The 27,196-nt window shown below is 49.7% G+C and overlaps 1 protein-coding gene across 7 annotated transcripts in view; it reads left to right on the forward strand.

Moving 5' to 3' along the window:
* The window catches only part of rerea (arginine-glutamic acid dipeptide (RE) repeats a), a 395,944-nt gene that overhangs the window by 235,777 nt on the left and 132,971 nt on the right, over window positions 1-27,196 (forward strand). For all 7 annotated transcript variants that reach the window (XM_055891262.1, XM_055891263.1, XM_055891261.1 and 4 more), the window contains 2 exons: window positions 17,262-17,367; window positions 18,228-18,324. In XM_055891262.1, coding sequence (XP_055747237.1) covers window positions 17,262-17,367; window positions 18,228-18,324 — 203 coding nt within the window. The remainder of the gene's footprint in view (window positions 1-17,261; window positions 17,368-18,227; window positions 18,325-27,196) is intronic.

Below are 27,196 nucleotides of genomic sequence, written 5' to 3' on the forward strand. Positions count from 1 at the left end.
TTAGTTACCTAAGAGCTCCATATGACTCATCATCCTCTTCCTCCCTCTATCTCCTCCTCCTCCCTCTATCTCCTCCTCCTCCCTCTATCCCCTCCTCCTCCCACTATCCCCTCCTCCTCCCTCTATCCCCTCCTCCTCCCTCTATCCCCTCCTCCTCCCACTATCCCCTCCTCCTCCACCTCCCTCTATCCCCTCCTCCTCCCACTATCCCCTCCTCCCAACCTCCCTCTATCCCCTCCTCCTCCTCCTCCTCTCTCTATCCCCTCCTCCTCCCTCTATCCCCTCCTTCTCCCTCTATCCCCTCCTTCTCCTCCTCTCTCTATCCCCTCCTCCTCCCTCTATCCCCTCCTCCCCCCTCTATCCCCTCCTTCTCCTCCTCCCTCTATCCCCTCCTCCTCCCTCTATCCCCTCCTCCTCCCTCTATCCCCTCCTCCTCCCTCTATCCCCTCCTCCTCCCTCTATCCCCTCCTCCTCCCTCTATCCACTCCTCCTCCCTCTATCCCCTCCTCCTCCCTCTATCCCCTCCTTCTCCTCCTCCCTCTATCCCCTCCTCCTCCTCCCTCTATCCCCTCCTCCTCCTCCCTCTATCCCCTCCTCCCTCTATCCCCCTCCTCCTCCCTCTATCCACTCCTCCTCCCTCTATCCCCTCCTCCTCCCTCTATCCCCTCCTCCTCCCTCTATCCCCTCCTCCTCCCTCTATTCCCTCCTCCTCCCTCTATCCACTCCTCCTCCCTCTATCCCCTCCTCCTCCCTCTATCCCCTCCTCCTCCCTCTATCCACTCCTCCTCCCTCTATCCACTCCTCCTCCCTCTATCCACTCCTCCTCCCTCTATCCACTCCTCCTCCCTCTATCCACTCCTCCTCCCTCTATCCCCTCCTTCTCCTCCACCTCCCTCTATCCCCTCCTTCTCCTCCACCTCCTTCTCCTTCTCCTCCACCTCCTTCTCTACCTCCCTCTATCCCCTCCTCTTCCTCCACCTCCCTCTACCCCCTCCTTCTCCCCATCCCTCTATCCCCGCCTTCTCCACCTCCCTCTATCCCCTCCTTATCCCTCTATCCCCTCCTCCTCCCTCTATCCCCTCCTTCTCCTCCTCCCTCTATCTCCTCCTCCTCCCTCTATCTCCTCCTCCTCCCTCTATCCCCTCCTTCTCCACCTCCCTCTATCCCCTCCTTCTCCCCATCCCTCTATCCCCTCCTTCTCCCCATCCCTCTATCCCCTCCTTCTCCCTCTATCTCCTCCTCCTCCCTCTATCCCCTTCTCCTCCTCCTCCCTCTATCCTCTCCTTCTCCCCATCCCCTGCTGCCTGAAAGACAAGAAGAGAAGAGATATTGTTTTGTTCTGTCAGGTGGTGCAGCACACGAGTCAATGGAATGTGTGTGTGTGTGTCTCTAAGGGTGTTAGCTAGAAAATAGAGGGGGGGGGGGGCTGGTGATCATTTTCTACAGTAGAATATCCCCCCCGTGCTGCAGCCACTGTGTCCAGGCTTCAGGCTAATGCTAGTCAGATACAGTATAACTAGAGCTGACAGATGGGCTGGCTGTGTTCTATGTGACACAAGGTTTAATATCTAAATAGCTCAGGTAGAGAAACACACAGATGCGCACACACACATACAGGCAGCGAGAGAGACACCCTCTGAGGCATAATCTTGACAGTACTGGGACTCTCCTCCTCCCCCATCCCTTCCTCCCTCCTTCGTTTTCTGCCTTGCCCCTCTCCCCTCCCTCCGTTCCCTCCTATCACTCTTTCCTTTCACCCCCCGTCCTCACTCCTTCCCTCTATTTGTTCTTGTTGACAGGCGCAGGGAGAAAAGGAGTTATCTGTAGACAGGCTTTTTCAGGGATAAAACGTGTAATCAACATTAGTCAGAGCCTGCCTGAGAGAGGAGAGGTAGAGTAGTCAGAGCCTGGCTGAGAGAGGAGGGGAGAGGTAGAGTAGTCAGAGCCTGGCTGAGAGAGGAGAGGTAGAGTAGTCAGAGCCTGCCTGAGAGAGGAGAGGTAGAGTAGTCAGAGCCTGGCTGAGAGAGGAGAGGTAGAGTAGTCAGAGCCTGCCTGAGAGAGGAGAGGTAGAGTAGTCAGAGCCTGGCTGAGAGAGGAGAGGAGAGGTAGAGTAGTCAGAGCCTGCCTGAGAGAGGAGAGGTAGAGTAGTCAGAGCCTGGCTGAGAGAGGAGGGGAGAGGTAGAGTAGTCAGAGCCTGGCTGAGAGAGGAGAGGTAGAGTAGTCAGAGCCTGGCTGAGAGAGGAGAGGGAGAGTAGTCAGAGCCTGGCTGGGAGAGGAGAGGGAGAGTAGTCAGAGTCTGGCTGAGAGAGGCGAGGGAGAGTAGTCAGAGCCTGGCTGGGAGAGGAGAGGTAGAGTAGTCAGAGCCTGCCTAAGAGGAGAGGAGAGGGAGAGTAGTAAGAGCCTGGCTGAGAGAGGAGAGGAGAGGTAGAGTAGTCAGAGCCTGCCTGAGAGAGGAGAGGTAGAGTAGTCAGAGCCTGCCTGAGAGAGGAGAGGGAGAGTAGTCAGAGCCTGCCTGAGAGGAGAGGGAGAGTAGTCAGAGCCTGCCTGAGAGAGGAGAGGGAGAGTAGTCAGAGCCTGGCTGAGAGAGGAGAGGAGAGGTAGAGTAGTCAGAGCCTGCCTGAGAGAGGAGAGGTAGAGTAGTCAGAGCCTGGCTGAGAGAGGAGAGGAGAGGGAGAGTAGTCAGAGCCTGGCTGAGAGAGGAGAGGGAGAGTAGTCAGAGCCTGGCTGGGAGAGGAGAGGGGAGGTAGAGTAGTCAGAGCCTGCCTGAGAGAGGAGAGGTAGAGTAGTCAGAGCCTGCCTGAGAGAGGAGGGGAGAGGTAGAGTAGTCAGAGCCTGGCTGAGAGAGGAGGGGAGAGGTAGAGTAGTCAGAGCCTGCCTGGGAGAGGAGAGGGAGAGTAGTCAGAGCCTGGCTGAGAGAGGAGAGGAGAGGGAGAGTAGTCAGAGCCTGGCTGAGAGAGGAGAGGAGAGGTAGAGTAGTCAGAGCCTGCCTGAGAGAGGAGAGGTAGAGTAGTCAGAGCCTGGCTGAGAGAGGAGAGGAGAGGGAGAGTAGTCAGAGCCTGGCTGAGAGAGGAGAGGAGAGGGAGAGTAGTCAGAGCCTGCCTGAGAGAGGAGAGGAGAGGGAGAGTAGTCAGAGCCTGGCTGGGAGAGGAGAGGGGAGGTAGAGTAGTCAGAGCCTGCCTGAGAGAGGAGAGGTAGAGTAGTCAGAGCCTGGCTGAGAGAGGAGGGGAGATGTAGAGTAGTCAGAGCCTGCCTGGGAGAGGAGAGGGAGAGTAGTCAGAGCCTGGCTGAGAGAGGAGAGGGAGAGTAGTCAGAGCCTGGCTGGGAGAGGAGAGGAGAGGGAGAGTAGTCCGAGCCTGCCTGAGAGAGGAGAGGGAGAGTAGTCAGAGCCTGCCTGGGAGAGGAGAGGTAGAGTAGTCAGAGCCTGCCTGAGAGAGGAGAGGTAGAGTAGTCAGAGCCTGCCTGAGAGAGGAGAGGAGAGGGAGAGTAGTCAGAGCCTGCCTGGGAGAGGAGAGGGAGAGTAGTCAGAGCCTGCCTGAGAGAGGAGAGGAGAGGGAGAGTAGTCCGAGCCTGCCTGAGAGAGGAGAGGGAGAGTAGTCAGAGCCTGCCTGGGAGAGGAGAGGGAGAATAGTCAGAGCCTGCCTGAGAGAGGAGAGGAGAGGGAGAGTAGTCAGAGCCTGCCTGAGAGAGGAGAGGTAGAGTAGTCAGAGCCTGCCTGAGAGAGGAGAGGGAGAGTAGTCAGAGCCTGCCTGAGAGAGGAGAGGGAGAGTAGTCAGAGCCTGCCTGGGAGAGGAGAAGTAGAGTAGTCAGAGCCTGCCTGAGAGAGGAGAGGAGAGTTAGAGTAGTCAGAGCCTGCCTGGGAGAGGAGAGGTAGAGTAGTCAGAGCCTGCCTGAGAGAGGAGAGGGAGAGTAGTCAGAGCCTGCCTGGGAGAGGAGAGGTAGAGTAGTCAGAGCCTGCCTGAGAGAGGAGAGGGAGAGTAGTCAGTCTACCTGAGAGAGGAGAGGTAGAGTAGTCAGAGCCTGCCTGAGAGAGGAGAGGTAGAGTAGTCAGAGCCTGCCTGAGAGAGGAGAGGGAGAGTAGTCAGAGCCTGCCTGAGAGAGGAGAGGGAGAGTAGTCAGAGCCTGCCTGAGAGAGGAGAGGGAGAGTAGTCAGAGCCTGCCTGAGAGAGGAGAGGGAGAGTGGTCAGAGCCTGCCTGAGAGAGGAGAGGGAGAGCAGTCAGAGCCTGCCTGAGAGAGGAGAGGAGAGGTAGAGTAGTCAGAGCCTGCCTGAGAGAGGAGAGTAGTCAGAGCCTGCCTGAGAGAGGAGAGGGAGAGTAGTCAGAGCCTGCCTGAGAGAGGAGAGGTAGAGTAGTCAGAGCCTGGCTGGTAGAGGAGAGGTAGAGTAGTTAGAGCCTGCCTGAGAGAGAGAGTAATCAGCGCCTGCCCGAGAGAGGCGAGGGAGAGTAGTCAGAGCCTGCCTGAGAGAGGAGAGGTAGAGTAGTCAGAGCCTGGCTGGGAGAGGAGAGGTAGAGTAGTCAGAGCCTGGCTGGGAGAGGAGAGGTAGAGTAGTCAGAGCCTGGCTGGGAGAGGAGAGGTAGAGTAGTCAGAGCCTGGCTGGGAGAGGAGAGGAGAGGTAGAGTAGTCAGAGCCTGCCTGAGAGAGGAGAGGTAGAGTAGTCAGAGCCTGGCTGGGAGAGGAGAGGGAGAGTAGTCAGAGCCTGGCTGAGAGAGGAGAGGGAGGGAGAGTAGTCAGAGCCTGCCTGGGAGAGGAGAGGGAGAGTAGTCAGAGCCTGGCTGGGAGAGGGAGAGTAGTCAGAGCCTGCCTGAGAGAGGAGAGGTAGAGTAGTCAGAGCCTGGCTGGGAGAGGAGAGGAGAGGTAGAGTAGTCAGAGCCTGCCTGGGAGAGGAGAGGGAGAGTAGTCAGAGCCTGGCTGGGAGAGGGAGAGTAGTCAGAGCCTGGCTGAGAGAGGAGAGGGAGAGTAGTCAGAGCCTGGCTGGGAGAGGAGAGGAGAGGTAGAGTAGTCAGAGCCTGCCTGAGAGAGGAGAGGTAGAGTAGTCAGAGCCTGCCTGAGAGAGGAGAGGTAGAGTAGTCAGAGCCTGCCTGAGAGAGGAGAGGGAGAGTAGTCAGTCTGCCTGGGAGAGGAGAGGGAGAGTGGTCAGTCTGCCTGAGAGAGGAGAGGTAGAGTAGTCAGAGCCTGCCTGAGAGAGGAGAGGTAGAGTAGTCAGAGCCTGCCTGGGAGAGGAGAGGGAGAGTAGTCAGTCTGCCTGAGAGAGGAGAGGTAGAGTAGTCAGTCTGCCTGAGAGAGGAGAGGTAGAGTAGTCAGAGCCTGGCTGAGAGAGGAGAGGTAGTCAGCCTTTATTTATTTTTTTGAGCTACCACTTCTCAGTTCCTATGCTTCCTGGCTGATGTTTTGGTCACTTTTGAATGCTGGCGGTGCTCTCACTCTAGTGGTAGCATGAGACGGAGTCTACAACCCACACAAGTGGCTCAGGTAGTGCAGCTCATCCAGGATGGCACATCAATGCAAGCTGTGGCAAGAAGGTTTGCTGTGTCTGTCAGCGTAGTGTCCAGAGCATGGAGGCGCTACCAGGAGACAGGCCAGTACATCAGGAGACGTGGAGGAGGCCGTAGGAGGGCAACAACCCAGCAGCAGGACCGCTACCTCCGCCTTTGTGCAAGGAGGAGCACTGCCAGAGCCCTGCAAAATGACCTCCAGCAGGCCACAAATGTGCATGTGTCTGCTCAAACGGTCAGAAACAGACTCCATGAGGGTGGCTATTTTAGCAGTCTGGCTATTTTAGCAGTCTGGCTATTTTAGCAGTCTGGCTATTTTAGCAGTCTGGTTATTTTAGCAGTCTGGTTATTTTAGCAGTCTGGCTTTTTAGCAGTCTGGCTTTTTAGTAGTCTGGCTATTTAGCAGTCTTATGGCTTAGGGATCCAAGAGCTGATGCTACGGTACTGTATGCCAGACGGTAGCAGAGTGAACAGTCAATGGTTTGGGTGCCAGGAGTCTTTGGCTATTTCTCGGGCCTTCCTCTGACACCGCCTGATGAAAAAGGTCCAGGATTGCAGGGAGCTCAACCCCAGTGATTTACTGGGCTGTTCGCTCCAGCCTTTGTAGCACTTTGCGGTCAAGAGTGGTGCGATTTGCCATTACAAGCGGTGATGCAGCAAGTCAAGGTGCTCTCTGGTGCAGCTGTAGATCCCGTGCCAAATCGTTTCAGCCTCCTGGGGGGGGGGGGGGCTGCCTTGCCCTCTTCACGACTGTGCGGGGGGTGTCTGTACCACGGTAAGTCCCTAGTGACGTGGACGCCGAATAACTTGAAGCTCTGGAAACCGCTCCACTACAGCCCTGTTGATATGGATGGGGGCCTCCTCTCCCCTCTTTCCTCTGTAGTCCAGGATCAGCTCCTTGGTCATACTGACCTTGAGGGAGAGGTTGTTGTCCTGGCAACACACTGCTAGGTCTCTGGCCACTCCTCCCTGTAGGCTTATCGCCGTCGTGATCAGTTGTTACCACCAGGGCATAAAAGGTACTTTTTGGGCCAACAGCCACTGCGGCAGATAAACAAACACTCAGATTCTTTACCAGCCAAAATATTCTATTTTTTTGTTGTTGCTAAGATGACACACACAAAAACAGATGAGCATGCTTTGTAATGTTTATAAAAACAATACATGTATTACTTGTAAGTAGTAATGTGGTATTTTGTTTAATTTCATATTTTTTGTGACCCGAGTCTTTATACCAAAAAACTGTATCGCAGACGACAATGTTCACCTGCCCCTTTAATATGTTACCGTGGTAACGTGACCTGAGTCATGTTTGTGCCTGTGAGATAGTCTGACTGGTAGATGTGTTGTATTTTCTCTGCTAAGCAGTTCGATCTCAAACATTAGAAAAACACCCTAGCTTGTGAACCAAACAATATAAATAGCCAAGAAACACTAGGATAAAGTCTCACTTCAGTAGACTTTCCTTTCAAGTAAACTTTTATACCTGTGAGCATAGCTTTTAAATAATGTTTCGCTCAGCTCTTCCAGCCAGGCAGTGATGCTGTGCGAGCTGGAATAGACTATATAGGATTCGTAGTTCTTTGACTTTGTGAGATTAATTTACCAGCTATGAAACAAAACGTCAGAAATACTTTAAAAACAGCTACTGCATCATTTATTTCAGTATAAATGTGATCGTACTTGACTGTTTATTCACAAATGCGAGTGAAACGTTCTCACTGAGGACCACATGTCAACTTTGCTGGTAAAATAGAAAGAAAAAAAATTACCCGCAAATGCCAAAATCTACCTTCATTTGTCAGGTGGTGGGTGTTCATTTTAAGCCCTGCCTACCACCAGTCTTTCAAAGCACTTGATGATTACTGATGCGGGAGCTACAAGGTGTTTAGACGGGTTACCTTGGAGATCTTGGGAACAGGGACAATGGTGGTCCGCTTGAAACGTATCGGGGCTAGTTTTATCCAGAGCTGTCAGTTGGTTGGACGGTTGTACTGTAACACCCCGACTCAGACCGCAGGGTTGTCTGGTTCTACTGCCGTTTCACACACAACCCACGGTTCAACACCCCGACTCAGACCGCAGGTTTGTCTGGTTCTACTGCCGTTTCACACACACAACCCACGGTTCAACACCCCGACTCAGACCTCAGGGTTGTCTGGTTCTACTGCCGTTCCACACACACAACCCTCTCCCCAGGATCTATGACTTTCTCTCAGGAAGAAACAGGAAGTAGATCCTAAACCCTGAGAGGTCAAACCAACGCAACTTCCACTGCTGCTATACATCACACAGCGAGGTGTGTGTGTGGAATGACAAGCAGTTCAAGTGGGGCAGCCAGCCTTGGTGATGTCACACCCGGAACGGGAGGGCGAGAAGGGGTTTTAGCCGCCACAGAGTGGTAGAAAGTGGGAAATGAAAACACACCCTTCCTGTTGAAAGCAGCAGAGGTGAGGAGGCTGAAGGGTAGTTTGGCTTGTCCACCTCCCCCTCTAGAGGTTGCAACCCGTTTATTACTCTCCTCCTCTTGTCGTGGCTTACAGTTTACAGGCGCCATGTTGAAGAGAGACGGACTACAGCCACGTGGAAGCTGCTGGAAGACCTTGACTACAGCTTTCCATGTTCTGATGTCTTGTAATAACCATGTAGTGTGTTAATAAGTTTTTTTTTAAAACAAGTTTATTTTGAATCCAGTTGCTCTCGGGTTTTTGTCAAGAAAAGATTCACAGAGCTAGTGAATGTCAAAATGGCAGCTCCCTGGTGCAGAGCTATGTTCCCCTTTCACCTCTGGGGTTAAGCCTGCCCCCTCCCTGTCCTTTATGCTGGTGTAGTCCTACACGGCGGCCAGTCTACCGTGGCTGGCACGGCTCAGTGGTTGCAGAGTGTAGTGTTACACAAGCTATCAGACAAAGGAAACTTCACGACCATTAGGGGGCCAAGGGGCCAGACAGCTCAGTCTGTGTGTGGTGTTTGTTTGGGGGAAACGAGGTGGTTAGCTAGCCAGCACACACTGCCACTCTCTCTTCCCCTCTCTCTCTCTCTCCCCCTGTCTCTCTCTCCCCTGTCTCTCTCTCCCTCTCCCCTGTCTTTCTCTCTCCCCCTGTCTCTCTCTCTGTCTCCCCCTATCTCTCTCTCTCTTCCACTCTCTCTCTCCCATGTCTCTCTCTCTCTCCCCCTGTCTCTCTCTCTCTTTCACTCTCTCTCCCCTGTCTCTCTCTCCTTCCCCCTGTCTCTCTCCCCTGTCTCTCTCTCCCTCTCCCCTGTCTTTCTCTCTCCCCCGTCTCTCTCTCTCTCTCTCCCCTGTCTCTCTCTCTCCCCCCCTCTCTCTCTCTCTCTCCCCCCCGTCTCTCTCTCTCTCTCTCTCCCCGGTCTCTCTCTCTCTCTCTCTCTCTCCCCGGTCTCTCTCTCTCTTCCACTCTCTCTCTTCCACTCTCTCTTTCTCCCCTGTCTCTCTCTCTCCCCCTGTCTCTCTCTCCCCTGTCTCTCTCTCCCTCTCCCCTGTCTTTCTCTCTCCTCCTGTCTCTCTCTCTCTCTCTCTCGTGCCTCTCTCTCTCTCGTGTCTCTCTCTCTCATCTCTCTCTTCCCCCTGTCTCTCTCCCTCTCCCATCTCCCTCTCTCACTCTCTCATCTCTCTCTCTCATCTCTCTCTCTCTCTTCCCCTGTCTCTCTCCCCTCTCTCCCTCTCCCCCCTCTCTCTCTCTCTGTGCTTATCTCCACAGTGTGTGTTGTGATTTGCTCTGTGTGCAACAAGCAGAGCAGAGCAGAATCTCAGCTCTGGAATGACCTAGCCATTTCCACTCCAGTCACAAGGGCAGACAGAGGCAGTTTCATTCACTGACTGTAGTGCTTTTTAACTGTGTGTGTGTGTGTGTGTGTGTGTGTGTGTGTGTGTGTGTGTGTGTGTGTGTGTGTGTGTGTGTGTGTGTGTGTGTGTGTGTGTGTGTGTGTGTGTGTGTGTGTGTGTGTGTGTGTGTGTGCTGCGTCCACATCATGTTCCAACAGTGTTCGCAAAGCCCTTTGTTCATTGACGTGTTTTCCAGTCTGAAAAATAGATATCACAGTAACACGTACTAGATATCACAGTAACACGTACTAGATATCACAGTAACACGTACTAGATATCACAGTAACACGTACTAGATATCACAGTAACACGTACTAGATATCACAGTAACACGTACTAGATATCACAGTAACACGTACTAGATATCACAGTAACACGTACTAGATATCACAGTAACACGTAATAGATATCACAGTAACACGTAATAGATATCACAGTAACACGTACTAGATATCACAGTAACACGTAATAGATATCACAGTAACACGTACTAGATATCACAGTAACACGTAATAGATATCACAGTAACACGTAATAGATATCACAGTAACACGTACTAGATATCACAGTAACACGTAATAGATATCACAGTAACACGTAATAGATATCACAGTAACACGTACTAGATATCACAGTAACACGTAATAGATATCACAGAAACACGTAATAGATATTACAGAAACAGGTAATAGATATTACGGTAACACGTAATAGATATTACGGTAACACGTAATAGATATTACGGTAACACGTAATAGATATTACGGTAACACGTAATAGATATTACGGTAACACGTAATAGATATTACGGTAACACGTAATAGATATTACGGTAACACGTAATAGATATTACGGTAACACGTAATAGATATTACGGTAACACGTAATAGATATCACAGTAACACGTAATAGATATTACAGTAACACTTATCATCTCCTTAAAACAGTTATTATGCACCTCTAGATGAAATTGTCTTCAACTAGTCTAGCTAGTGCCAGCCTGTCTGTCTGAAGTTAAACGTTCCTGAAGGTAAACGTTCCTGGAACGTTGGCTAGATGAGAGGTTGGGAAGGATTAAAGTGTGTGTGTGTGTGTGTGTGTGTGTGTGTGTGTGTGTGTGTGTCAGTGGTTAGGAATGCGTTTGAAATGCCTGTTGCTGTGTATTTCCTGTGATCAGATCTGCACTGTGGAGGAGGAGAGGTTTAGACTGTTACTCTGGATCTCTGGACACGCTAAACAGCAGCTGCTTGCACACTGCTCCTCTAATGCCTCGGGGAGAGGGAGGGGGAAACAGAGGAGGTAGAGAACTAGAGGGAGGGAGGGAGGGGGAAAACAGAGGAGGTAGAGAACTAGAGGGAGGGAGGGAGGGGGAGGGAGGGGGAAACAGAGGAGGTAGAGAACTAGAGAGGGAGGGAGGGAGGGGGAGGGGGAAACAGAGGAGGTAGAGAACTAGAGAGGGAGGGAGGGAGGGAGGGGGGGAAACAGGAGGAGGTAGAGAACTAGAGGGAGGGGGGGAAGAGAGGGGGAGGGAGGGAGGGGGGGAAACAGAGGAGGTAGAGAACTAGAGAGGGAGGGAGGGAGGGGGAGGGAGGGGGGAAACAGAGGAGGTAGAGAACTAGAGAGGGAGGAGAGGGGGAGGGAGGGGGAAACAGGAGGTAGAGGAACTAGAGAGGGAGGGAGGGAGGGGGAAACAGGAGGTAGAGAACTAGAGAGGGAGGGAGGGAGGAGGAAACAGAGGAGGTAGAGAACTAGAGGGAGGGAGGGAAGAGAGGGGGAGGGAGGGAGGGGGAAACAGAGGTAGAGAACTAGAGAGGGAGGAGAGGGGGAGGGAGGGGAAACAGAGGAGGTAGAGAACTAGAGAGGGAGGAGAGGGGGAAACAGAGGAGGTAGAGAACTAGAGAGGGAGGGAGGGAGGGAGGGAGGGAGGGGGGAAACAGAGGTAGAGAACTAGAGAGGGAGGAGAGGGGGAGGGAGGGGGAAACAGAGGTAGAGAACTAGAGAGGGAGGGAGGGAGGGGGAGGGAGGGGAAACAGAGGAGGTAGAGAACTAGAGAGGGAGGAGAGGGGGAAACAGAGGAGGTAGAGAACTAGAGAGGGAGGGAGGGAGGGAGGGAGGGAGGGAGGGGGGAAACAGAGGAGGTAGAGAACTAGAGAGGGAGGGAGGGAGGGAGGGAGGGAGGGAGGGAGGGAGGGAGGGGGGAAACAGAGGAGGTAGAGAACTAGAGAGGGAGGGAGGGAGGGAGGGAGGGGGGAAACAGAGGAGGTAGAGAACTAGAGGGAGGGAGGGGGAAACAGGAGGTAGAGAACTAGAGAGGGAGGGGGAAACAGAGGAGGTAGAGAACTAGAGAGGGAGGGAGGGAGGGAGGGAGGGAGGGGGAAACAGAGGTAGAGAACTAGAGAGGGAGGAGAGGGGGAGGGAGGGGGAAACAGAGGTAGAGAACTAGAGAGGGAGGGAGGGAGGGGGAGGGAGGGGAAACAGAGGAGGTAGAGAACTAGAGAGGGAGGAGAGGGGGAAACAGAGGAGGTAGAGAACTAGAGAGGGAGGGAGGGAGGGAGGGAGGGAGGGGGAAACAGAGGAGGTAGAGAACTAGAGAGGGAGGGAGGGAGGGGAGGGAGGGAGGGAGGGGGAAACAGAGGAGGTAGAGAACTAGAGAGGGAGGGAGGGAGGGAGGGAGGGGGAAACAGAGGAGGTAGAGAACTAGAGGGAGGGAGGGGGAAACAGGAGGTAGAGAACTAGAGAGGGAGGGGGAAACAGAGGAGGTAGAGAACTAGAGAGGGAGGGAGGGAGGGAGGGAGGGGGAAACAGAGGAGGTAGAGAACTAGAGAGGGAGGGAGGGAGGGGGAAACAGAGGAGGTAGAGAACGAGAGGGAGGGAGGGAGGGGGAAACAGAGGAGGTAGAGAACTAGAGGGAGGGAGGGAGGGAGGGGGAAACAGAGGAGGTAGAGAACTAGAGAGGGGGGAGGGAAGAGAGGGGGAGGGAGGGAGGGGGAAACAGAGGAGGTAGAGAACTAGGGAGGGAGGAGGTTTGCACAGCTCACCCCTATGACTTAACAGAACACCCACTACTCAGAACAGCATTCTCAACAGCCTTTAAATATCTTTACACTGACCTCATGCTTCTTCACTTAGTGAGCACACACAGCTCTCTTCTCTCTCCCTCCCGCTCACTCTTTCTCTCTTCTCTCTCCCTCTCTCTGCATCCTGCGTGTGTGTGTGTGGGGTGTCTGCGCCCTGTGTGTGTGTGTGTGGGGTGTCTGCGCCCTGTGTGTGTGTGTGTGTGGGGTGTCTGCGCCCTGTGTGTGTGTGGGGGGGGTGTCTGCACCCTGTGTGTGTGTGTGTGTGTGTGTGTGTGTGTGTGTGTGGTGTCTGCGCCCTGCGTGTGTGTGCGGTGTGTCTGCGCCCTGTGTGTGTGTGTGTGTGTGTGGTGTCTGCGCCCTGCGTGTGTGTGCGGTGTGTCTGCGCCCTGTGTGTGTGTGTGTGTGTGTGGTGTCTGCGCCCTGCGTGTGTGTGTGGGGTGTCTGCGCCCTGCGTGTGTGTGTGTGTGTGTGTGTGTGTGTGTGTGTGTGTGTGTGTGTGTGTGTGTGTGTGTGTGTGTGTGTGTGTGTGTGTGTGTGTGTGTGTGTGTGGCAGCAGCATAGTTGTTTTAAAGGTCAGCTGCTTTTGAAAAGGGTCTTTTGTGGATACGAGTTAGAAACATTTGTTGTCAACATTGACTAGGAAGTGTAACTAGGATCATTTTGTTAATGTAGTCAGTCTGGTCCAAAACTGAGTGACAGTCATGAGGGTTTGGTTTACAATTGTCAGTAATTCCCCCCTTTTGCCTGTTAATAACACTTGGTGGGTACTGTGTGTTTTCTGGTAGAAGTCTGGCCCAGTTGACTTTGCACTTTGCACGGGAGGGCGGACACCTCTCCTTAGGAGGACCAATTGAATGGTCGAAAATGAGCAAACCCCGCCCAACCGGGGAAACGGGTCACGCTCAATGAACCCACCCACTAGACCAAACACCGCTAACTGCAGGGGGGTGGGGGAGAATAGAGCTGTGTGTGTTCACTGTGTGAAGAAGCATGAGGTCATTGTAAAGATATTTAAAGCCTTAGAATGCTGTTCTGAGTAGTGTGTGTGTGTTCTGTTAAGTCATAGGGGTGAGTCAAGCAAACCAGGCCCTCTCGGCCCGGCCCTCCCATCCCTCCCCCGGCGGCCCTCCCCTGGCGGCCCTCCCCTCCCCCAATGGCCCTCCCTTCCCTCCCCTCCTCGGCCCTCCCCTCCCTCCCTCCCCTCCTCGGCCCTCCCCTCCCTCCCCTCCTCGGCCCTCCCCTCCCCCTCAATTTCCATTTAACATGGGAAACACATGTTAGCGTTGCCAGAACAAGTGAAGTAGATTACACTTACAAAAGTTCCAAAAGAATAAAGACATTTCAAATGTCATATTATGTGCAAATAGTTAAAGTACAAAAGGGAAGATAAATAAACATAAATATGGGTTGTATTTACAATGGTGTTTGTTCTTCACTGGTTGCCCTTTTCTTGTGGTAACAGGTTACAAACCCCTCCCTCCTGGCCTCCCTCCTGGCCCTCCCTCCTGGCCCTCCCCCCTGCTCTGACTCAGTGCTGCCACTTGCTGGTGATCGGATGGTATTGCAGGTGATGGGGAGCTGTAGTACCACAGAGAACCACTGGGTGGCAGTGCACTCTGGGCAACAAGTCTTGTTTGTAGGGTGACAGCAACTATTCACCCTGGCAGGGTTTTCTAGGTGGTTGAATTACTACATATGACACCGCCTCTCCTTTCCCCTCGTCTCTCCCTAACTTCCTTCCACACACAGAGGCTTGTTCTATCTAGCTGTGTAGAACAGCTGAATAATCTCCACTCCATGTTTTAATGGCGCTGCTTTCACTGTTGTTGTTGTTTTGGGCACCAACCAGCTGAGTGACTAGGGAGGATAACAAACCACCAGCTGGGTGACTAGGGAGGATAACAAACCACCGGCTGAGTGACTAGGGAGGATAACAAACCACCAGCTGAGTGACTAGGGAGGATAACAAACCACCAGCTAGGTGACTAGGGCGGATAACAAACCACCAGCTGAGTGACTAGGGAGGATAACAAACCACTAGCTGAGTGACTAGGGAGGATAACAAACCACCGGCTGAGTGACTAGGGAGGATAACAAACCACCAGCTGAGTGACTAGGGAGGATAACAAACCACCAGCTAGGTGACTAGGGAGGATAACAAACCACCAGCTGGGTGACTAGGGAGGATAACAAACCACCGGCTGAGTGACTAGGGAGGATAACAAACCACCAGCTGAGTGACTAGGGAGGATAACAAACCACCAGCTAGGTGACTAGGGAGGATAACAAACCACCAGCTGAGTGACTAGTGAGGATAACAAACCACCAGCTAGGTGACTAGGGAGGATAACAAACCACCAGCTGAGTGACTAGGGAGGATAACAAACCACCAGCTGAGTGACTAGGGAGGATAACAAACCACCAGCTGAGTGACTAGGGAGGATATCAAACCACCAGCTGAGTGACTAGGGAGGATAATAAACCACCAGCTGAGTGACTAGGGAGGATAACAAACCACCAGCTGAGTGACTAGGGAGGATAACAAACCACCAGCTGAGTGACTAGGGAGGATAACAAACCACCAGCTGAGTGACTAGGGAGGATAACAAACCACCAGCTGAGTGACTAGGGAGGATAACAAACCACCAGCTGAGTGACTAGGGAGGATAACAAACCACCAGCTGAGTGACTAGGGAGGATAACAAACCACCAGCTGAGTGACTAGGGAGGATAACAAACCACCAGCTGAGTGACTAGGGAGGATAGCAAACCACCAGCTGAGTGACTAGGGAGGATAGCAAACCACTAGCTGAGTGACTAGGGAGGATAACAAACCACCAGCTGAGTGACTAGGGAGGTTAACAAACCACTAGCTGAGTGACTAGGGGGGATAACAAACCACCAGCTGAGTGACTAGGGAGGATAACAAACCACCAGCTGAGTGACTAGGGAGGATAACAGACCACCAGCTGAGTGACTAGGGAGGATAACAAACCACCAGCTGAGTGACTAGGGAGGATAACAAACCACTAGCTGAGTGACTAGGGGGGTTAACAAACCACTAGCTGAGTGACTAGGGGGGATAACAAACCACCAGCTGAGTGACTAGGGAGGATAACAAACCACCAGCTGAGTGACTAGGGAGGATAACAAACCACCAGCTGAGTGACTAGGGAGGATAACAAACCACCAGCTGAGTGACTAGGGAGGATAACAAACCACTAGCTGAGTGACTAGGGAGGATAACAAACCACCAGCTGAGTGACTAGGGAGGATAACAAACCACTAGCTGAGTGACTAGGGAGGATAATAAACCACCAGCTGAGTGACTAGGGAGGATAACAAACCACCAGCTGAGTGACTAGGGCGGATAACAAACCACCAGCTGAGTGACTAGGGAGGATAACAAACCACCAGCTGGGTGACTAGGGAGGATAACAAACCACCGGCTGAGTGACTAGGGAGGATAACAAACCACCAGCTGAGTGACTAGGGAGGATAACAAACCACCAGCTGAGTGACAAGGGAGGATAACAAACCGCCAGCTGAGTGACTAGGGAGGATAACAAACCACCAGCTGAGTGACTAGGGAGGATAACAAACCACCAGCTGAGTGACTAGGGAGGATAACAAACCACCAGCTGAGTGACTAGGGAGGATAACAAACCACCAGCTGAGTGACTAGGGAGGATAACAAACCACCAGCTGAGTGACTAGGGAGGATAACAAACCACCAGCTGAGTGACTAGGGAGGATAACAAACCACCAGCTGAGTGACTAGGGAGGATAACAAACCACCAGCTGAGTGACTAGGGAGGATAACAAACCACCAGCTGAGTGACTAGGGAGGATAACAAACCACCAGCTGAGTGACTAGGGAGGATAACAAACCACCAGCTGAGTGACTAGGGAGGATAGCAAACCACCAGCTGAGTGACTAGGGAGGATAACAAACCACCAGCTGAGTGACTAGGGAGGATAACAAACCACCAGCTGAAAGCAGCAGCAGCAGGGCTCTAAATGTGTCCCCAATGGCAACCTGCCCCATGGGGCTTTGTTCAAAAGTAGTGCACTATATAGGGAATAGGGTGCACTATATAGAGCAGGGGTGTCAAACTCATTCCACGGAGGGCCTAGTGTCTGCAGGTTTTTGTTTTTTCCTTTCAATAAAGCCCTAGACAACCAGGTGTGGGGAGTTCCTAACTAATTAGTGATGTTAATTCATCAATCAAGTACAAGGGAGGAGCGAAAACCCGCAGACACTCGGCCCCCCGTGGAATGAGTTTGACACCTGTGATATAGGGAATAGGGTGCCATTTGGGACAGAACTTCTGTCTGCCAACACTGTGACGCTGTTAAAAACTTATGGCTGCGATCCCGTTAACGGGACAAATGTCTGTTAATTTTCTAACTCCTCTCTCTCCACTCTCCACCCTGTCTCTCTCCACCCCTCTCTCTCCACCCTCTCCACCCTCTCTCTCTCCACCCTCTCCACCCTCTCTCTCTCCACCCTCTCTCTCTCTCCACCCTCTCTCTCTCTCCACCCTCTCTCTCTCTCCACCCTCTCTCTCTCTCTCCACCCTCTCTCTCTCTCTCCACCCTCTCTCTCTCTCTCTCTCCACCCTCTCTCTCTCTCTCTCTCCACCCTCTCTCTCTCTCTCCACTCTCTCTCTCTCTCTCCACCCTCTCTCTCTCTCCACCCTCTCTCTCTCTCCACCCTCTCTCTCTCTCCACCCTCTCTCTCTCTCCACCCTCTCTCTCTCCACCCTCTCTCTCTCTCCACCCTCTCTCTCTCTCTTTCTCTCTCTCTCTCTTTCTCTCTCTTCCCTCCTCTCTCTCCACCCTCTCAGAGTAAGCGAGACCATCTGTTACTGAGTGTTAAATGGTACTACCGTCAGTCAGAGGTCCCAGACTCAGTCTACCAACACCTGGTGCAGGATCGCAACAATGATAACGGTCAGTTCAAACACACACTAAAATACACATTTTCTTGATTGTCTGTGCACACACACACACACACACACACACACACACACACACACACACACAAAATACACACACAAATAAAAAATGTACACTAACACAATACATTCATACACCCCATACATAGACTCAATCTCTTGCTTTCTCTCACACACACACACACACACACACACACACACACACACACACACACACACACACACACACACACACACACACACACACACACACACACACACACACACACACACACACACACACATCCCGTTGTCTGTAAAGGACAGGATATGTGAGACATAGAACAGAACACTGAACCAGTCATCTTAGCTGTGTTCCCTAGGTAACAACACTCTTCAGATCAGCAGATTTCAGGCCAGCGGGACACACACACACACACACACACACTTTTCCCTACCAGTTGTCTTAGCTGTGTTTCCTTGGTAACACACACCTTTAGGTCAGACAGCGAGTGTCTGAACCATCAAGTGCAAATAACCTGCACTGTAATGAACACCAACCAGCCCACCAATAAGCACAAATGGCCCCGTCTCTCTTTCTCACACACACACACACACACACACACACACACACACACACACACACACACACACACACACACACACACACACACACACACACACACACACACACACACACACACACACACACACACACACACACACACACACACACACACACACACACACACACACACACTTGTCTGCTGCTCCTTCTATTCTGTGTGATTACTTGCAGCCATTAGTTATCATGTGTAAATACAGTGTGTTCTCTCTGTCTCTTAGTCTTCACTGTGTCTTCTCTTCTGTCCTCAGATTCTGGCCGGGAGCTAGTCATCACAGACCCAGTGGTCAAGAGCAGAGAACTCTTCATCTCTGACTATGTGGACACATACCATGCTGCTGCCCTCAGGTGAGACCACATACGAGGGGGAGAGGGAGAGGGAGAGCGAGGGAGAGGGAGATTTATTTTTTTCATATCTAGGACAACCAGGACTACAAGTAGAACACAACACTATTTGACATTAAAAGTTGATTGCTCATTGGGAAATGAATATCCAAGTAGTCAGAGACAACTGTGTGGAGTTTGTGACAGCAACTATGTGAGCTAATTACAGTATTATAGACACTATGTCCTGGGATTTCCTATGATCTTCTATGTAGTAGAACCACTTACAGTATATAGACACTATGACCTGGGATTTACTATGATCTTCTATGTAGAAGAACCACATTTACATCGATGGGGCTGCAGTGGAAAAGGTCAAGAGCTTCTAGTTCCTCATCACTGAGGACTTTACATGGTCTTCTCTTGAGAGCATCTTGAGTAGTTGTATCAACGTCTGGTATGGGCAACTGCACCGCCCAGGATCGGAAGGCCCTATCCATCACTGGGGTAAAATTCTCTGCCATCCAGGATGTACATGTCTAAGAAAGGCCCTCAAAAAATGCCAAATAATCCAGCCACCTGAGACAGGCAGTACCGGTGTATCAAGGCTCAGACAAACAGACTTCTAAACAGCTTCTATCCCCTGGCCAGAAGACTGTTAAATGGCTAACTACTGCTCTCCCTCTCCCACATACTATCCACACTGACTCTATGCCATCCACAGGTCTCTACCCACTCAGACACAACCTACGCTGCTGCTACAATGATTATTGATTAGATGTTTTACTCATTACGCTGATGTCCATTGATTATTCATTGCTGAGCCTGGTTTTCTCCAGACATAACGCTCTGCATTCAGGCCAAAGAGTAACATTTTTTGTCTCATCAGACCACAGAATCTTTTGCCTTGTGATCTGTCTTTCACGTGCCTTTTTTTTTTTTTTTTGCAAACTCCAGGCGTGCCTTCTTCTCAGGAGTGGCTTCTGTCTGGCCAGTCTCCCATAAATCCCAGATTGTTGAAGTGCTGTAGAGACTGTTGTCAATTTTGAATTCAGGCTTTAACACAACATAATGTGGTCAAGTCAAGGGGTATGAAATACTTTATGAAGGCACTGTATATATTACCATTTATATATTACCATAAGTATTTATATATTCCTGCTACCAGTCACTTTTCAGCCCTGTCACTTATGTACCACACCAGTACCCCTGCACATTGAATAAGGTACTGACACTGACCTGTACAGTCGTGGTCAAACGTTTTGAGAGAGTTTTTAGCCTTGTGAATGATAAATGATCACGTGTGAATGACGCCCAGCTCAGGGGCGTTTTCAAATCATAGTCGCACACCTCATGTAGCCTAGCCCATACAACTAAAGTGGCCATATAATTTCTTAAAATTAAGCGTGTTAATCTGTTTACTGGCACACATAAGCAGCGTGTGAGTTTCAAGTTTGGGGAGGATCATTTCCCCCATTTTTAAAAATGCAACTTTATAATAAAAGCATTAATTACATTTGTGGTCACTTTTAATAATGGTGTTTTTTCCTGCTAATGGAACATTTGTGCTTATAGCCTACTGCCATGTGCGCATTACTGTGCTTATAATGTGAAGAAATAGCCTAATAGTTTATTAACATTTTAAGCTAAACGTTCTCATCTGTTACGTCAGTCTCATTTCTTAGTTTTTTTTTATGCTTGTTGTATTATTTTGGGATCTATCGCATCCCACAACTGTCCCGGACTATGTTTGGAATATTTATTTCTCCCACAGAATAGAATAGGTTGACTTTTGTACTATGGGTATTGTAGATTGACATAGGCTAGTGCTTTTGCTGTTCGTTAGGCCTACAACTCATCTTGTTGGCTGACGAAAAGTAAATGTGGACAGTTCTTCCAATATCTTCAATATGCGCCTCATAATTGGATAAGGATGTTCGCAGTTGCGTCCCTGATGTGTCTGTCTTCACTTGTAGCCTGTCAAAAAGACCCAATCATGTGACTGAGAGCCTTGTGATTGAGACGTGCTTCGGCACGCAGCGGGGAGAAGGGAATTATAATGATTATATTCAGCCCAACGGTGCAACTGGCCGCAAAAGGCATGGATATTTTTAGGGGGATTATAGCCCACACAAAGGGGATGCAGTCGGAAAATTTGAGGCATTATCAAGTTCTTTTCAAATTGTGCATGAGAGACTGATGAAGTGTGTACAGCCTGCACAAGAAACAAAGCAGAGCTCATGACTTTCATACAACTTATTTCAACTCGTCATTAGATTGGCATCATGCAGACTTAGAATGTATTAAAAATCAAAACAATAGCCCAACATTTTTATCACAACTAAAGTTACATTAATAAGTCTAAATTAAGCAGATGTTTCTTTATTAACCGCTCAACACAGAATAGCCGCATGTGCGCACTCCCTCAAATAGTTTGGAGAAATATCCTTTCTATTTTATTCAGCTTGGTTCAATTGTATTCTTCATACTATAAAATAACGCCACAGAATTCAAAGCAAATGTTGTCTGCTAAATGAACTAGTGTAGCCCACAGCCATATGGCATAGCCAGATCAGGACCTAACATAAGGACAACTCAGAGTATGCTATTCTGTTCTTCTGAAGTAGATTACATTTTCTTCATATCCTGTTTCTTTAGACCTGTCTAAAATAAATAATGGACTTATTGTGACGGTGTAGACTATATTACATGGATTTATTAGACTTAGATTTAAAATGTTGATGTTCCAAAGGTCTGCATCAGTGGCTCGTAGGCTGTGTGTGTGGAAGGTAGAAGATGCTAAATGTGATTGTTAATTAATGGTAAATTACCATGAGACTGACAGTTATTTGTTAGACTGTCACCAGCTGACAAAATTTCATGACCGCCACAGCTGGTACTGACCTGTATATGCAAACAGTCCAGTACCCCTGGACAGTGAACAAGGTACTGACCTGTATATTGAACAAGGTACTGACCTGTATATTGAACAAGGTGGTACTGACCTGTATATTGAACAAGGTGGTACTGACCTGTATGTTGAACAAGGTACTGACCTGTATATTGAACAAGGTACTGACCTGTATATTGAACAAGGTACTGACCTGTATATTGAACAAGGTGGTACTGACCTGTACATTGAACAAGGTGGTACTGACCTGTATATTGAACAAGGTACTGACCTGTATATTGAACAAGGTGGTACTGACCTGTACATTGAACAAGGTGGTACTGACCTGTATATTGAACAAGGTACTGACCTGTATATTGAACAAGGTACTGACCTGTATATTGAACAAGGTACTGACCTGTATATTGAACAAGGTGGTACTGACCTGTATGTTGAACAAGGTACTGACCTGTATATTGAACAAGGTACTGACCTGTATATTGAACAAGGTACTGACCTGTATATTGAACAAGGTGGTACTGACCTGTATATTGAACAAGGTGGTACTGACCTGTATATTGAACAAGGTACTGACCTGTATATTGAACAAGGTACTGACCTGTATATTGAACAAGGTGGTACTGACCTGTACATTGAACAAGGTGGTACTGACCTGTATATTGAACAAGGTGGTACTGACCTGTATATTGAACAAGGTGGTACTGACCTGTATATTGAACAAGGTACTGACCTGTATATTGAACAAGGTACTGACCTGTATATTGAACAAGGTGGTACTGACCTGTATATTGAACAAGGTGGTACTGACCTGTATATTGAACAAGGTGGTACTGACCTGTATATTGAACAAGGTGGTACTGACCTGTATATTGAACAAGGTGGTACTGACCTGTACATTGAACAAGGTGGTACTGACCTGTATATTGAACAAGGTGGTACTGACCTGTATATTGAACAAGGTACTGACCTGTATATTGAACAAGGTGGTACTGACCTGTATATTGAACAAGGTGGTACTGACCTGTACATTGAACAAGGTGGTACTGACCTGTACATTGAACAAGGTGGTACTGACCTGTACATTGAACAAGGTGGTACTGACCTGTATATTGAACAAGGTGGTACTGACCTGTATATTGAACAAGGTACTGACCTGTACATTGAACAAGGTGGTACTGACCTGTATATTGAACAAGGTGGTACTGACCTGTATATTGAACAAGGTGGTACTGACCTGTATATTGAACAAGGTGGTACTGACCTGTACATTGAACAAGGTACTGACCTGTATATTGGACAAGGTACTGACCTGTATATTGAACAAGGTGGTACTGACCTGTATATTGAACAAGGTACTGACCTGTATATTGAACAAGGTACTGACCTGTATATTGAACATGGTACTGACCTGTATATTGAACAAGGTGGTACTGACCTGTATATTGAACAAGGTACTGGCCTGTATATTGAACAAGGTACTGACCTGCATATTGAATAAGTAGTTATGGTTTTTATTCAGACTTTATACATTTTATTCTCTATTATGACGGCAGCGTTAGGAAAGAGCTCTCATTTAGGAATTTCACTGTACTCTTTTACACGTGTTATATCCTGTGCACGTGGGGAATTAACTTGAAACACAGTAGTGCAAACACACAGCAACACTGAGCTGATAGTCATTACGCTCCGTCGATACCAAGGAAAGGAGGACAGGCATGGTGATTGTCTATGAAACCAGATAGTCTTCTCTTTCTCCATGCTCATGTGATCCTCTCCCCTTCTGCTCCACACTCTCTCACACACACTCACACACACTCACACACTCTCACACCACCCCCTTAACGCAAACCATCTGTGAAACAGTATAGCAGCGCTCTCTCTCTCTCTCTCTCTCTCTCTCTCTCTCTCTCTCTCTCTCTCTCTCTCTCTCTCTCTCTCTCTCTCTCTCTCTCTCTCTCTCTCTCTCTCTCTCTCTCTCCCCCCCCCCCACGTCTCAGAGAACCCAGTGATTTCAGGCTAAATTAGCAGCCAGTTGTCCTGCGTGTGCGCACACACACACACAGCAGCTCTTTGATTTGACTTATTATATAAGCTTTAGATAAATGGAGGCAGAGGGAATTCCAGCAGGATGCTGTAATGTTGCCCGCTCGACACACACACGGAAACACAGACACACACACACACACACAGACACAGAGACAGACACACAGACGGAAACACAGACACACAGACGGAAACACAGACACACACACACACACACAGACACAGAGACAGACACACAGACGGAAACACAGACACACAGACGGAAACACAGACACACAGACACACACAGACACAGAGACAGACACACAGACGGAAACACAGACACACACACAGACACAGAGACAGACACACAGACGGAAACACAGACACACACGGAAACACAGACACACACACACACACACAGACACAGAGACAGACACACAGACGGAAACACAGACACACAGACGGAAACACAGACACACAGACACACACAGACACAGAGACAGACACACAGACGGAAACACAGACACACAGACGGAAACACAGACACACAGACGGAAACACAGACACACAGACGGAAACACAGACACACAGACGGAAACACAGACACACAGACGGAAACACAGACACACAGACGGAAACACAGACACACAGACGGAAACACAGACACACAGACGGAAACACGGACACACAGACAGAAACACAGACACACAGACGGAAACACAGACACACAGACGGAAACACAGACACACAGACGGAAACACAGACACACAGACGGAAACACAGACACACAGACGGAAACACAGACACACAGACGGAAACACAGACACACAGACGGAAACACAGACACACAGACGGAAACACAGACACACAGACGGAAACACAGACACACAGACGGAAACACAGACACACAGACGGAAACACAGACACACACACGGAAACACAGACGGAAACACAGACGGAAACACAGACACACAGACGGAAACACAGACGGAAACACAGACACACAGACGGAAACACAGACACACAGACGGAAACACAGACACACAGACGGAAACACAGACACACAGACGGAAACACAGACACACAGACGGAAACACAGACACACAGACGGAAACACAGACACACAGACGGAAACACAGACACACAGACGGAAACACAGACACACAGACGGAAACACAGACACACAGACGGAAACACAGACACACAGACGGAAACACAGACACACAGACGGAAACACAGACACACACACGGAAACACAGACACACACACGGAAACACAGACACACACACGGAAACACAGACACACACACGGAAACACAGACACACACACGGAAACACAGACACACACACGGAAACACAGACACACACACGGAAACACAGAAACACACACGGAAACACAGAAACACACACAGACACATAGGCACGGAAACACACACACACACAGACACATAGGCACGGAAACACACACACACACAGAGACACAGACACGGAAACACACACACACACAGACAGACCCAGACATACAGCTTCTTATTCCTTTGATCTAGTGGGGAAGTCATTGTTCCTAGCTGGAGACGCAAGTCTGCCTGCAGACCGTGGTGATGTTTGTCATGGTGATGGGGCCAGACACACAGACAGACACGCTGCTGGATGTCAAACTGTGTGTGTGTGTGTGTGTGTGTGTGTGTGTGTGTGTGTGTGTGTGTGTGTGTGTGTGTGTGTGTGTGTGACTGGCTTGTTGGGGTCATAACGTCTGGAAGAGCAGATCAACACAGGTTGCATTTCACAGTCCAGCTGTCTCTGTCTTGTCTGTCTGATGCACATCATCCCTCGGTGGAGGGAGGAAAGGATGAATGGAGGGAGGGAAGGAAGGATGGAGGGAGGGAAGGAAGGATGGAGGGAGGGAAGGAAGGATGAATGGAGGGAGGGAAGGAAGGATGAATGGAGGGAAGGAAGGAATGATGAATGGAGGGATGAAGGATGAAGGATCAAGGATGAATGGAGGGATGGATGAATGGAGGGAAGGATGAATGGAGGGATGAAGGATCAAGAATGGAGGGATGAAGGATCAAGGATGGAGGGATGAAGGATCAAGGATGGAGGGATGAAGGATGGAGGGATGAAGGATCAAGGATGGAGGGATGAAGGATCAAGGATGGAGGGATGAAGGATCAAGGATGGAGGGATGAAGGATCAAGGATGGAGGGAGGGAAGGATCAAGGATGGAGGGAGGGAGGGAGGGAGGATGAATGGAGGGAGGGAGGATGAATGGAGGGAGGGAGGATGAATGGAGGGAGGGAGGATGAATGGAGGGAGGGAGGATGAATGGAGGGATGAAGGATCAAGATGGAGGGATGGAGGATGGATGGAGGGATGAAGGATGAATGGAGGGATGAAGGATCAAGGATGAATGGAGGGATGGATGAATGGAGGGATGAAGGATCAAGGATGGAGGGATGAAGGATCAAGGATGGAGGGATGAAGGTTCAAGGATGGAGGGATGAAGGATCAAGGATGGATGGATGGGAGGGAGGGAGGATGAATGGAGGGATGAAGGATCAAGGATGGATGGAGGGAGGGAGGATGGATGGAGGGAGGGAGGATGAATGGAGGGATGAAGAATCAAGGATGGAGGGATGGAGGATGAAGGATGGAGGGAGGGATGAAGGATGAATGGAGGGATGAAGGATGGAGGGTTCAGCTGGTGGTTATGGGCTCAGACACACAAGCACTATAAACACAATTGACTAATGTAATTGTGTTAGAAGTATGTCATTGTGTTTTTGAGGAGCTAAATAGGTGACATATCCAGCAGCATGCACAGCTTCTGTTTAATTTTAACGGTTAGCAAAATGGGGTAAATTGCTAAAGCACACTTTATTTAACCTCAACCACATTTCCATCCACAGTTTATGAGAATAAACCGGATTAAAATAAAAAAAATAAAAAGACAGCTGTGAGGGAAACAGGAAGTTTTGGTACAGTCGTATAAATTCCGATAATTTGTTTATTTCGAAATGGTTGGGATCTGCAAAATTCAATATGTGAGAAATGGCGGTGGAAACGCCTTTACGCGCAAATATTATAATACACGCAATGATATGGTGTGTGGTCCTCCCACTACGACTCAGGAAACCATGCAGTTTATTAGACTCTAGATCTCAAACTCATCACTCACAACCAACTGACTAGATACTAGTAGATACTAGATACCTGCTGCCACAATTAAATATAAGCTATGCTGATCCTACAATGGCTCCAGAGGAGATGGCTGCCGTATTACGGGCTCCTAACCAATTGTGCTATTGTGTGTGTGTTTTCTCACATTTATTTGTAACTTATTTTGTACATAATGTTTCTGCCACCGTCGCTTATGAACGGAAAGCGCTTCTGGATATCAGGACAGCGATTACTCACCTCGTATTGGACGAAGAAATTGTCTGAGTTGGACTAGAAGGATTTACTTCAGACACCGGACAAGGCCCAAGTCCCCGTCATTTGCATAAAGAAGAAACTGAGATATTGGGGACTTAGGTCGGGGTGCCTTGTAAGGATCCGACAGCGAGTGGGTAATCCACCTCTACCATCAGTCCTATTAGCCAACGTGCAATCATTGGATAACAAACTGGATGAGCTCTGATCAAGACTATCCTACCAACGGTACATTAAAAACTGTAATATCTTATGTTTCACCGAGTCGTAGCTGAACGACAACATAGGTTTTCGGTGCATCAACAAGATAGAACAGCTGCCTCCGGGTAAGACAAGGGGTGGCGGTCTGTGTCTATTTGTCAATAACAGCTGGTGCACGACATCTAATATAAAGGAAGTCTCTAGGTTTTGCTCGCCCTAGTTAGAGTATCTCATGATAAGCTGTAGATCACACTATTCACCAAGAAAGTTTATCTATATTTTCCATAGCTGTCTATTTACCACCACAAACCAGTACTGGCACTAAAAC

Source organism: Salvelinus fontinalis, chromosome 31 (assembly GCF_029448725.1).
Source record: "Salvelinus fontinalis isolate EN_2023a chromosome 31, ASM2944872v1, whole genome shotgun sequence".
NCBI classification, from domain to species: Eukaryota; Metazoa; Chordata; class Actinopteri; order Salmoniformes; family Salmonidae; genus Salvelinus; species Salvelinus fontinalis.